Genomic DNA, 13,065 nt, shown 5'->3' with positions numbered 1-13,065 from the left:
GGGGGGTTGCTGAGTGACAGCAGTGGCCAGGGAAGCATGGCCACGGTCACGGAGGCTCCGTGTCTTCTGTGTCTACGCCAAGCGTGGCTCTGTCCCAGTGGGGTCGGGGTTCAAGCTCTTAGTTTTGAGAGGGGCTTGAGAAGCTTCTTGGGTCCTGCACGCTTTCTTCTCCTATGTATGTATCCGGTGCTTTCTCAGGCTTGACCCCTGTCCTCCGTTTACTCTGAATACCCCCGGGCGCGCACACGTATTAACGTCGGCTTGATGAGAAAACGCTTGCTGGGGAGGACTTCAAACCTAGGACGTTGGTGTGCCCGCTCACTTGCATTTCGTCAGCGAGCTGCTTGTCCTTTATAGACACAATAAATGTAAAACGAGGGAGGCAAAACGGCGTCTTCTCGATTCAATCCTTTTGGCTTCCTTTGTAAGTCTCTTGGTGGGCTGGTTCTTCCCTGGATGGGCTCACACGACTGTTGGTAGGGATGGGGCACGCGGGGAACCGGAGCTGTGCATACACCACGCGTGTTTCGAGGCCTCCCCAGCCCACGTCCCCGCTGGGGGCACAGTGAGCTGCTCCCCAGGACCCCGGCCCCCCCTGCACAGTGAGCCACACCCTCACACATGGCTGAGAGTCCGGCTGCCAGCCTCCTCCTCAAAGCCCAGCGCCCGCTCGAGAACACAGATTTCCCTGTACGTGCGGGTGGCCACCTCTGCTTTTGCCTTTCTCCCACTTCAGAACGGGGACGGCGCTGGCGCGATCCCGCGTGGGGCGAGAAACAAGCGGGCCCTGCCTGTGCCGCGTCTCTCACCAAAGTCCGGCCTCCTTTTCCCCCATCATCCTCAGGTAACTGACACAGCCCCCCCCTTCGAAGCTATAAAGGTTTCCCGCGGAACTCCCCCTCGGATCTGCTCTTCTAACTTAGGTTTTGGTGATAATGTCAGGCTGAACCACGTGACCTCACGCCACTGACCGCCTTTGACCATCCGCGAGTGGCTGCGGACCGAGCCAGCCTCTCACGAGCCGGCGGAGAGTGAGATCCGGCCCGCCCTGAGCCCTGTGCGCAGGCGGCGTGGTCGATGCGCAGTGAACTTGAACTCAGGTCAATTACGACATAGCCAACGGCCACGCAGAGCCGGGGGACTGGGCGGGGCATCTGCTCTGGGGCAGGTCGGGTTAATTTTTCACCAGCGGCTGCTGTGAGCTTAGAGCAAAGGCTGGATGTCTTAAGTGTCCACCCGCTCAGCCGTCCAACCGGGAAAACGGCACGCTCTAATCCCCTTCAAAAAAACTTTGAGGAGCTGGAAGTCAAGGTATTATCACTGTAAAACATGAAGATACACTCCTTAAAATGCACGCAGCACTCTATTTCCTGCTAGGTCAGGTCGTACTCTGCCCTCTCTGCGTTTATCTCTGCAAGTGGCCAGGCCTCATGCGCGCTGGTTTTAGGGGAGATTTGGTTGCAAGGCTGAAAGTGTGAGTTGTCAGTGGAGGGGTGATCCCAGGGCCTCTGGGAAGGGAGTAAGGAGAAGTTTCCAGAAGGGGTGGCCCAGGCCACCACTGATCTGCTTTCATCTCTGTAGTTTTCCTGTTTCCACCACTTTCTCACACACAGAAGCCGACATGGGGCCCCGTGGGTCCAGCTCCTCTCACTAAGCACGGGCCTGGGGTTCGCCCACAGTGCTGCTGTGTATCAGCAGCCCCCCCCCCCCTTGGTATTGTGGACAGAGCTTGAGTATGACTGAAACACAGTTTTTGAAAATCGACCCAACTCATTGATAGGCCCGTGAGTGGTTCCCAGTTTGGGTTTCATGAATGAGTCTGCCATAAACACTCACGGACTCGTCTCTGGGGTGTGTGTTCATTTCTCGTGAGTCGGGTCCTGGGAAGGCAGCCGCTGGATGGGGCACCGAGGGTGAGGGAGCTCATTAAGAAATTACCAGGCTGTCTTCTCAAGGGAGGGTTGGCTGAACGGACAGCAACTTTTGGGACAACGGAAACACTCCGAACTACTCTGAAGCCGGATCGTGGTGGTCACCGAGCAATGGTACGAACCGACTCAAACTGCGCAGTGGCATCATGTGAACGTTGTCACATGTAAATGACACCTTGGCAAAGTTCAGTCTCTACGCACTGGCCAGAAGTCTGAATGGGACGGCATTATCAGGCTTCTCCCACAGGTGGTAATGTCGTGGTTGTGTTCTTTGAGAAGAGCCCTTATCTTTGCAGACACACACTGACTCACGGAAATGAGGTAACGCCTGAGGTCTGCCTCGGCGGAACCGGAGGGATTCGCGTGGCTCGCCGGTGAAATTCGATCGGCCCTGAACCCATTGTTGTTCAGGCTGGGTGATGGGAACTCGGAGGTTTACTTTTTTTATTCTTTTGTGTATGTTTTCAATCTTTCCATAATGTAAAGTTTTTTTTTAAAAAAAAAAGGAACTTCAGTCTTTCTGAAAAAGCTGAATTGGCTGAGTCCTCCGCTGGTCTGACGAAACCTGGTAGGAATGAGGCGGTGGACAGCTATTGTTTCTGCCAGCTCAGGCCCCTCCTCCCCCCGCCCCCCAGCAACTGCGGCCAGACTGGGCTTTGAGCTCCTGCCAGGCCCCTGCAGCCGCTTCGGGGCTGCCCACCTCGGGCCCCAGACTAGGCAGAGCCTCTGCTAAGCCCATCCGCTGCTCTCTCCTGGGGACTCCGGCCTCGTGGAGAATGATGCAAGGAGAGGAAAGCTGGGGCTAATTAATCCAGGGTGGGGGCGGGGGGCGGGGGTGGGGGGGCGGCATCCTCAGCCACCGCTCAGCCACCGCGGGAGGGTTTTCTGCCAGTTCAGCCCTCTCTGAAGCCTGGATCTTGGCTGTCTTCGGTTCCGTGAGCTTCCTCGCATCGTGCCGCTGCATCCCCTCTTTGTTTAAGTTGGCCAGGGTGGGCTTCCGTGGCCGAAAACCAAAGCGCCCTGGGGCAGAGACAGCACAGCCCGGCGGATGGCCCGTGAGCTCAACTGCAGGCTGATTCAGCCACACACGCAGACAGCCCGGGACACGAATCCTCCACGAGGCGATGTGACGGCTGAAAGAGGACGGGACGCACACGAAGGGACACCAGAGTGACAGCCGGGAGCCCCCAGAACACGAAGCGTCACCATGAACACAGAGACGCCTGCTGGGACCGAGAAGCTCCATCAGCGGTCTCCAACGGCACCAACCAATAGAGCCACCAATGGGACTTTACATTTTCTAGAAGCTGCACGAAAGCAGGAAAAAGAAATCGGTGAAATTCATTTTAGTAACACATTTTATTTAACCCCATAGATCCAACATGTTATCGTTTCAAGCTGCAACCAGTAGGAAAACTATGAATGAGCTTTGCTTCTTTTTAACAAAGTCTTTCAAATGCAGTGGCCTGCGTGTCTTACACTTCCAGCCCATCTCAGCTTGGAGCAGCCACGGCGGCCACCCGTGGTCACTGGCCACCGCACAGGAAGCACAGGGGCTCTGTCCTGTCCCCGCCTCGATCATGAAGCCTTCAAGGGGCCACGGTTCTGCCCAGCAGCATCGTAGGGACCACCTGGGGGCTCCTGCCCAGGGCACATCGTGGGTGGCTCTACAGATCATGGGCAGGTTTTGTCTGCAGGGGGTGCCCCACACGGTAGTGATACCACTGACTGGACACTCGGAGGGCCCGGCCCCAAGCAGCCCAGTTGAAGGCAGGGAACTTGGCGTGACCCATCCTCTCGTTATGGCATCTCACAAAACGCGTCACTTGCCTCCCAAACATTTGCGTCTAAGGTATCTGCCCATTCAACTGTGACGGCTGAGTTTCCGATCCAGGCTGGAAAGTGGGTAAGCCCACAGGTTTCCCACCTGCACGGGTCACACCTCCCCACACACCGACATGTCACCACACTGCAGTGCCTCCCAGGACTCGTGATAGTGGGGACTTTGTCGTGGTTACTAGGTGCACTTCATTCCTGTCCGAGTCTCCCCCTGGGTCCTAACTCCACCCGGGAGGGTCAGTTTCCTCACTCCAGTCATTGCTCAACGATGCAAATGTGGAAGCACTGCTTCCCCCCTTTTTAGGGGGACCTGGCCTAATCGGGAATGCATGACCAGACTGCCAACGGGGTCCGAGCGATGCCCACTCCGTGTCTGCACCTGGGATGTCTCCCCTCCCCCGGGAGGGCTCTGCAGGGCAGGCGTCTGCCTCACCCGCCCTGGTGTCCAGCTCTGGTCCCGGGACGTTAGACGGAGCTATCGGTGGAGTAAATGGGCGATTCCAAAGAGAAACACAAGGCCCCAGGGGGCCGCAAGCACCTTCAGGTCAACTTCATTTACAGTATGAAACCCTTCATTTGAGTGTTTCAGTACGTTCGTACTTTTGGGTTGGAGGATGGAGTAGTTGGGGCCTAGGAAACTGCTGAGGTCATTTGTTCCAGGGCCAGAACTTTCCAGTTTGACATTTTGGGGGTTCCCCTCTCCGGCTCCCCTACAACGGAGGAAAGGCCAGCCCACAGCCCGGGACAGTGGGCGAGGGGTTCGCCCTGGGGCAGGGGAGGCGGCCGGGTGCAGACTGGGCCCCTCTCGGGCCACCCCCGCGCCACCCGCCCCTCGAGCCGTAGAGGGAGGGCGGGGCCGCAGCCGGTCGGCTCCGCGCCCTCACGGCGAGATCCAGCCCGGGATTCCGCGCCCGCCAGAGCCCCGCGGAGCCCCGCCCCCTGTCGCCGCGCCGCCGCCGGAGGCCGCTCGGAGCTGTGCGAACATGGCCGAAGTCGGCGAGGACAGCGGGGCCCGCGCCCTGCTGGCGCTGCGCTCGGCGCCCTGCAGCCCGGTGCTGTGCGCCGCGGCCGCCGCCGCTGCCTTCCCCGCCGCCGCGGCCCCCGCCGCCCCGGCGGCCCCCGGGCCCGCGCCCACCCCGTCGCCGCCGCCGCCGCCGCCCGCCCAGCCCCCGCCGCCGCCGCCACCGGGCGCGATCGCGGGGGGCGCGGGGGACGCGGGCCTGGCGGGCGAGGCCGCGGTGGCCGCGGCGGCCGACTCGGTGCGCCGGAGCCCGGGGCCCGCGCTGGCGCGCCTGGAGGGCCGCGAGTTCGAGTTCCTCATGCGGCAGCCCAGCGTCACCATCGGCCGCAACTCGTCGCAGGGCTCCGTGGACCTGAGCATGGGCCTGTCGAGCTTCATCTCGCGGCGCCACCTGCAGCTCACCTTCCAGGAGCCGCACTTCTTCCTGCGCTGCCTGGGCAAGAACGGCGTCTTCGTGGACGGCGCCTTCCAGCGGCGCGGCGCGCCCGCCCTGCAGCTGCCCAAACAGTGAGTGCGCGCCGACCCCCGACCCGACCCGGACCCCGACCCCGCCGGGCAACGCCCACAACCCCACCCCACCTCACCTGAGGTCCTGGGGGGCCCCGGATCCCGGCCCCACCCCTGCCCAGCGCGGACTCGGGGTCATTTTTGACCCCGCCCCGGGCCCCAAGGGTCACTCCTGACCCCCTCCTGAGGGTCGCCCTTGTCCCCGCCTGGACCTGGACCCTGGGGTCGCCCACGCACGCGCGCGTGAGACGGGTTGCGTCAGGTGGTGTCGCTGGGAGAGGTGTGGGTTCCCCCGGAAGGCCCGAGCCCCCGGCAGGAGGGGCCCCGTCTGGACCCGTGGCGCTTAGGCGGGGAGGGGACGTTCCGTTCCGAGGGAGGCCAGAGCGACAGGACCGAGGATGCCCCCTCCTCGGTGTACGTGGAGACACGGGCCAGAAGCCGGCGCTCCCGGGATGGGCATGGTACCCGGCACACGGCGGGGCCCCGAGCAGGAAAGGAAAACCGCAGGGCGTGGAGGCCGCGCAGGGCGCAGCCGGGTGGCAGGGCCGCTGACGCCGGGAGCTTCAGCCACATCCCTGTGTTCCTTCCGCTCTTCCCTCACTTTCCCCCCTTCCGGTTCCCACGCACGCGTTTCTCCCCCAGAGATCCTTGCTTTCTCGACACCAGAAGAAAACCCATTTAACTACTCATTTCCTCTTTAGGCACTTTCTTTTTCTATTATAGTAATTGCTTTTTAACTCCTCACTAACGTTTACCTTTCTCCAGCGTGCTGCGTGTTCCGGAGTCGTCTCTGACTGTCTAATTACTCTTTTATGAGCTCCCTGCGTCCAGGGAGTTTTTGCTGGGGTGAAACGGGGCCCCAAAGCTCGCTCCTTTCAACTTCTCCTTTCCTAGGGTCTTGGCTTGTGTGGTTGTAAATATTGTGTTGAATAATCTTCTAGTGCAACATCAACAATGACTCACCCCATTTTGCAAACATGAAAGGTATGTGTTTGGGAAATCAGGACTTGATGAATAATTACAGTTGTTCTACCTCGGGGTTGTCAGTGCCCGGTCCTGCCGTTTCCATAACCTCCACACCTTGTCCGTTCTGGGCCATCACGCGCATCTGGGCACCAGCCACTCCTGCTGTGAGCAAGCTCAGGCAAACAGCCCTCCCTTCCCTGCCCCAAGGCGCTCCGAGGCCTGTTGCTGCTGATGCACTCGGGGTGACTCAGGTTCTGCTGTGCGATGTAACCTGCTGTCCGAGAGCCTGCCTGGCTGTTGGGGAGGTGCACACCAGCCCGGGGCCTAACTGAACCACTACGCACCGGCACTTTCTCTAACCCACCGGGAAGAAACCTTAGCCAGGGGCATCCTCTGATCGCTGGCTGCATAGGCCAGACCAAGGCTGTGGCCCGTGACTTGGTTTTGGCGATCACTGTGCTTTGCAGGTTCACTCCCTCGCAGCCCGAGGTCTGAGCCAGGCGCATCCCAGAGCACTGGGGCGGAGCTGGCAACTGGGACTGCCCCGTGCGCCCCCTGATGCCGTGCTTTGCCCCACTGTGCCCACCTGCCTGCGGCCCTGCCTCGGAGCGGCGTCCCTGTAGACAGACGCGTCAAGTGTGCGAGCACAGGGTGCGTGTGCAGGAGGAGGACCATCAGGTGGACGTCCGTGTGTCCTGCTGGAAGGGGCTGTTTGCTCATGAAAACTCACAGCCAGTGACAAGCCCGTGAGCAGTTGGAGCTTTCTACGCTGTCAGAAACCTTCAACTGCAGCGCACCCACAGAGCAGGGGCTGTTGCAAACGCCCTTTCAGAGTTGGGTCGGGGCCTGGCCTCTCGCCGGGAAACCAGGCAAGGTTTCAGCGGACTCGGGGCAAGGCAGTTGAGTGGGTGCGTTTTCCTCCCTCTGACATTGGCGATTCCTCACTTTCAAGGAGTGGCCGTAATGACTGTCTGTCCCCTCCCCCCCAGGCTTTGGTACCCAGTTTTGCCATTAGCATTTGATGTCACCAGTCTCTTTACCACAGATTTAAAACCCCTGCTGTTGTGGGATTCTGTTGACCAGGCTTGGATTTGGTGCGCTGCGGTTGCATGAGAAATGTGTTTTGTTTTTTTTTTTATTTGCACGCCCTCTCCCGACACACTGTCCCCCAGCTGAAACAACTCTCGTGTTAAGGCCAGGCCGACTTTATCTTTGTCCCCACGCATCGCTCTCCCCACCCCCAGTTATTTGGAAGCAAATCACAAATGTCATATCGTTCTGCCTGTAAATACTTCAATAAAAAGATAATGATTCTCTTTTTTTAAACCTAACCACAATGTCATTATCACGCCTCAGAAATGAGTAACAATTTCTGGCTATCAGGAAACACCCAGTCGGCGTTGGGATTTCCCTTACTGCCTCATGAGCTTTGCGAGGGTCGTCATTTTGCATCGGAACTGGGCGGGGGTAGGGGCAGAGCGAGCGCAAACACTGAGACTCATTGATGGGTCCTGGGCGTGAATCTGCATGCCCCGTCTCACCCTCATTTGTCCCGTGAGATTCCCCCAGTCCGCTTTCACAGACTGGATTCCCCTCTCGTCTGGTGAGCATGTCCTCTCCCCTGTCATTCCTGCCACTTGGTGGTTGGACCCAGAGATTTGATCGGGCTCAGGTTTGAAGTTTTTTGCGGGAATTGCTCCTAGGCAGCGGGTGGTGCATGTGTCTGTTAGGAGGCCGAGTCTCCCTTAGTGGGTTTCGGTCATTGCCTCGGTCAGGGCGCTCGTTGCCTCCGGTGCCACTGGAGTCTCTGGCCCTGACCCCTCGGTGCTCCCACACTCCGCCCTCCCGCTGAGGGTCCCACTGTGAGTGGCGGATGTTACGGCTCGCGGCTCCTGCACACGGGCCGTGATGAACCGTGATTCGTGGTAATTACCAAAGCTTTTACTCCATAAGTAATTGTTTTAGGCCCTCTGAAAACATACAGAACATGGTTGCTCGTTACTGTTTCAACTGGCCACTCAAAGAATGTCGAATTAGTTACTAACCTTCATACAAGCAGTTACAAGATTGAAGTTTTTGTTTGTTTGTTTTTGTTGTTTTTAGAGAGAGAGAGAAACATCAATGTGCGGTTGCTGGGGGCCATGGCCTGCAACCCAGGCATGTGCCCTGGCTGGGAATCGAACCTGCGACACTTTGGTTCGCAGCCCACGCTCAATCCACTGAGCCACGCCAGCCAGGGCGATTGAAGTTGTTTTGAAATTGATTGGGGAGGGCCTCGGACCTAGTGACGACAGCAGGTGCGGGCCCAGTGCACCCTGGGAAACAGGAACCGTGTTCCTGTCCCCCCTCCCCCAGGCCCTCGCGGACCTGATGCCACCGCGCTGGGCGGGCGGTCCAGGGCTGGGCACGTGGCAGCGCCGGGTTTGCTGTGGGAGCAGAGAGGGAGTCAGATTTTGAGCCTGCTTCCGGCGGCCGGAACTAGGTGTGCCAGGGAGACTGTGCGGGCAGTCCCGTGGGGCGAAAACAACTATGACGCGGCAAGATGGCGGTGCTGTGTTGACGTGTCGCCATCTGTGCGGGCGCATGCGCAGCCGGGCCCCACGGAGACCACGTGAGCGACGGGTGCGCAGGCCTGGCCCGCCGGACCCCGTGACCCGGCGGCAATGGGGGCGGAGGGGCCTCCCACGGAAGCCATGCCCAGACGGGAGATGGCTGCGGCTGGCCCCGAGCGGCGGTACCTTCTGCGGGACCGCGCCGGGAGCCCCAGCGAGGGGCCGCCGCGTGCGCAAACCAGCGCCCGTGCGAGTCCGGCCTGCTGGGGCGGGACAGGGGGCGGCCGCTGGGTCCAGAGCTGCGTCAGCCTGGGGTTCTTGCCCGTCGGCAGTTACTGCGTGTCGCCTGTGTTCGCTCAAAGTGAGGCCGTGGTCCTGTTCCAAACTGCCTTTAGGAAGGCCCCCGGGAGTGTAGCAAATTGGGAGCTGGCCCCTGGAAGCCGGTACTATGGCGGGTACCACTCTCTGGCGTGTAGTCAGTTCCCCTGCAGAGTTTGGGCTGATCACCCATCCGAGACGATTTATAGCGTGTTCTAGAAATCCGTCTCCGAGGAGAATGTCTGTCGCGTAGTCGGTGTGCGACTGAACTGCAGTTCGTTTGCGGAACCCTTTGTCACTGCCCAGGGGACGGGACCTGGCGGGGCCGGGAGGGTGATGGGGACAGCTCCCACGGTGTCCTCGTTGACGATGGGGACAGCTCCCACGGTGTCCTCGTTAGGTTCTGAAAAAGCCCCAGCCGCATTTGAATTGCGTCCTGAAAAGAAAGGCAAGTGGCTGGCGTGGACATACAGAAATGTACTCTTTGCTGTTGGCGCGCCTTGTGGGTGTCAGGGGATCGACTCGCAGAGTTAATGACACCCCAATTACGGCAACGCCTCGTTTCCACAATTACCCTACATTTAAAGCACTTCATAGTCAAGTGAGAGGATTATATAAAATGCTTTCGCTCTGGTTTCCTGGAAATACACCTTCACATTGTGACTCACTGAGAGGCTTTGTGGTTAATGCTCATTGCTACTCTCATTTTTCAGGAGTTTCTAGTTTTCTGGCCCCATGTTGCAGGTGATTAAAAAAGAAGAACAATGGGATGTGTGTGTGTGTGTGTGAACATACCTCGTGGGTGTGCACAGGGAACCAGCAGGCATGCTGGGTGTGGTCTGGCCCGAGGCTCGGAGCACCGAGTGTCCTGGCTGGTCTGCTGGCACCGGCCGTGGCTGCCCCCTTGGGCCTCACGGGACCCACGTCCAGACCACGGACCCCACGGGGTTTCCTCGGGCACAGGAGGATGTCCCGGCGTGGGGTCTGCTTTACTGGGATGTAACACTTCAGCATCCCGGCAGGAGCTGCTCGCCGTGCGGCTTCCCTCCTGGAGGAGATGCCTGGGAAGGAGACGGGTGAGGACACGTCTCGCCCTCAGTCGTCTGTAGCGTTTTGTCTCGAGTGTCTCCTCAGAGGCCCTGCCTTCCCGCTGTGTGTGTAGGGGGCCCGGCACCCCACTGAGACCTCCGTGGCTGCCTGGCCCGGGGCAGGCTGCGCACCCCAGCAGGGGCCCGGCGTTGCTAGGGGCTGCCCCTAACCTCCCACCCGCGTCCCAGGGTGCAGGGTTCCCTCTGGGCATCGCCCACCTGCGTGTATTCCCAAGAGTCTCCGGCTGTTCAGGGCGGGACCCTGAGCTGCAGTCCACGGGGAGTTGGTTTGTCGCACTCCCCATATCAGAAATTAACCAATTCAAAACAGCCATTGTAAACCTATTCAAAAACAGCATGTTACGAAAATTAACTATTTCCCGAAAGAAATTCAGGAGGTGTTCGTTTTTTGTAAAAGTCTCGACTGTCTGGGAGGGTGGGAGGTCGCTGGCACCCCGTCGCCGCTGCTGCTTCTGGCCGGCCGGCCGGGTTCGGGTGCGCGAGCAGAGAAAGCCCAGCCTCAGGCGGGGATGTGGCCGCCACGGGAGGAGCCTCCGCGCCCTTGGGACAGCGGCGCTCGGGCTCCGACGCGTCCCGCAGACCCCGAGGCTGGTGGTTCTCCCAGGCTCGCTGCGGGGTGCCGCCTGGACCCCATCACCCGCCTTTTCGAACCGTCAGGGTAAAGTCCGTTGCTCCGTCTTGCGTTTTGAGTGCGTCGCTCACCTGAAGGGTCGGGCTTTTCCACAGAGTGTAGTCGTTAGCTCTGCTTTAAAAGTCGAGTGACGCACTGTGTCGTCATGGAAGTGAAGAAGCCGTGTAATGACCGTTACTGGCGGTATCAGCATCTAGTGACATAATTTGGCTGAGGTTTAGTGCTTTGTGCATGTCGATTCTTGGTCATTTCAGATGGAACTCTCCATCTTGTCAGTTACTTGTTATCTCCCCCATAACCAGATGCCGGCCTTTTTCCTACCCTCCCACCCCCCCGCCCAGTTCCCAGATGCCAGCCCCACATTTTCCCTTCAGCCACAGGCGTGGGGCCCCCGGGAGAAACGCAGGGCGCGAGGGCACACGGAACCCGGCCAGGCCTCGAGGGCGCCGTGACGGTGAGGTTTGGTGGAAGAGCCCTCGCCGGGGTCTCCCCCGAACCCGTCCCAGGCTCGCTTCTGAAGGGCGGTGCCGCCCAGCTGAGCGTGCACACTCCCCTCCCGGGGCTGACACGTTTCTCAGTGGACAGCTTTCTGTCTCTCCCTCCTCACGATAAATCTGTGTTTCACAGAGAATGGACGATCTTCTGGCTGCTCTGAAAAAGCTCTGCTTTCTGTGATTGGCCACAGGAACAGGCGATGCTCGCCTTCCGAACGGACCCTGTCACGGCGGGGGTGCGCCGTGCCCCACCCCTCCCCTCGGGCCGCACAGCTTTGCCTTACAGACGCTCCGGGTTTGGGGGCAGCTTGCGGGGTTCGAGAACCATTTCACAGCTTCCCGTTGGAACTTCGAGCCTCGCCTTGGTGCAAGCGGGGTGGCGGAGCTGCTGCGGGGAATCTGAGGCGACCCTTCACGCAGGGAGCTGCAGGGAGGCGCCGCTGGAGGCCGACTCGCCTGCACCCGTGAGCACGCGTGGTGCCGGCTCAGAGCAGCACGTGCAAGGGTGGGCAGGTTGAGAGAGCCTTCCAGAAGCGCCTGGGCTCCTCGGCTGACGGAGTTTGGGGGCCTCCTAGATGTGGCCAGGGCGCTGGCGCTGCGAGGGGAGGCAGTGAGAAACGATTCCAAACCACTCTGGAAAGAATGTTCAGTGAAATCTGACGAACCCGGGGCCGAGCGGATGGGCTGGAGGCGGCGGCGGGCCGTGGCAGGAAAGCTGCGGGGGCCTGTGCCCCCCCCCACCCGTGGGACGTGAAAGTCCCGTCCGCTTGGCAGGTGTGCCCCTGACGCCGGGAACAGTGAGTCAGCCCGGGCCGCCCGCCTCCCCCCGCCTGGGCTCCATACCCACCGGCCTGGCCCCCCGCCGGCGGCGGCAGTCAGCCGTCCTGGCGGCGGCGTGTCCCCCTGTGAGCTCGGCGCGGCCAGAGCCTCCCGGCCGGCTCACGCCCGGCTTCGCCAGCGGGGGTCCCGCAGAGAACTCAGGACCTCCCCGGCGGAGCAGTGTTCAGTGTTCCCTGCCTGCGCCGCCCAGCCGTGGGGGGCCCCCTGCTGCCGCCCTTGGGGCAAAAACCCGGAGGCAGAGGGTTGGCGCTAAAGGAAAGGAGTCTACCCAGAAGTTTCTCCGTTTGGGAATAACAGCTTTCCACTTGCATTAGTCACTTAAGCCTATCAGTCAAGACTAAACTCGAGCACCTGGGCTCTTCCCCTGCTAGTTTTTAATCATCTTGTTTCTGTGGGGTCGGTTTATAAACTAAACCTGAGATACAAAGGCTACACAGCGTTGCAAGAATGGCAGGCAGCTGCCTCCCAGCGCGCCCCTCTAGAACCCCCACCCCCCCACCCCAGAGAGGGACAACCCTGCCCGACCCTGGGCCACGCCCGGAGCGCCCTCCATCCCAAATCCTGCCCCTACAGCGCGGCCATCCGGGTGTCCTCGGGGGAGAGGAGAGCCCGAGAGAACCAGCGAGCCCTTCTTTTATTTCACGCCCTCTCGCCCACAGTTCAGGGCGCTCTGGGGGCGCTCGGCCTCTCAGCCAACCCCGTGCTGGACGGCCCTCAGGAAACGCGTCCCCGGCCCCCCCACCCCTCCCCAGCGGTCTGATTTCTCTGTGTTACTGGTTGTGTGTGTGGCTAACGTGTCTGAAGAACTGGATTTTGTTTTCCAGTTAATTTCGTTTAAGCGGCTGCACGTGCCGCTG

General features: G+C 60.4%; 1 protein-coding gene across 2 annotated transcripts in view; it reads left to right on the top strand.

Moving 5' to 3' along the window:
* Positions 1–4,726: 4,726 nt before the first annotated feature.
* The window catches only part of FOXK1 (forkhead box K1), a 44,451-nt gene continuing 36,112 nt past the window's right edge, over positions 4,727–13,065 (top strand). For both annotated transcript variants that reach the window (XM_036013702.1, XM_028527278.2), the window contains exon 1: positions 4,727–5,298. In XM_036013702.1, the coding sequence (XP_035869595.1) occupies positions 4,754–5,298 (545 nt within the window). In that variant the 5' untranslated portion in view covers positions 4,727–4,753. The remainder of the gene's footprint in view (positions 5,299–13,065) is intronic.

Source organism: Phyllostomus discolor, chromosome 13 (assembly GCF_004126475.2).
Source record: "Phyllostomus discolor isolate MPI-MPIP mPhyDis1 chromosome 13, mPhyDis1.pri.v3, whole genome shotgun sequence".
In the NCBI taxonomy this organism is placed as follows: domain Eukaryota; kingdom Metazoa; phylum Chordata; class Mammalia; order Chiroptera; family Phyllostomidae; genus Phyllostomus; species Phyllostomus discolor.
Note: the sequence above shows the minus strand (reverse complement) of the source record. Positions and strands in the feature narration are given on the sequence as shown.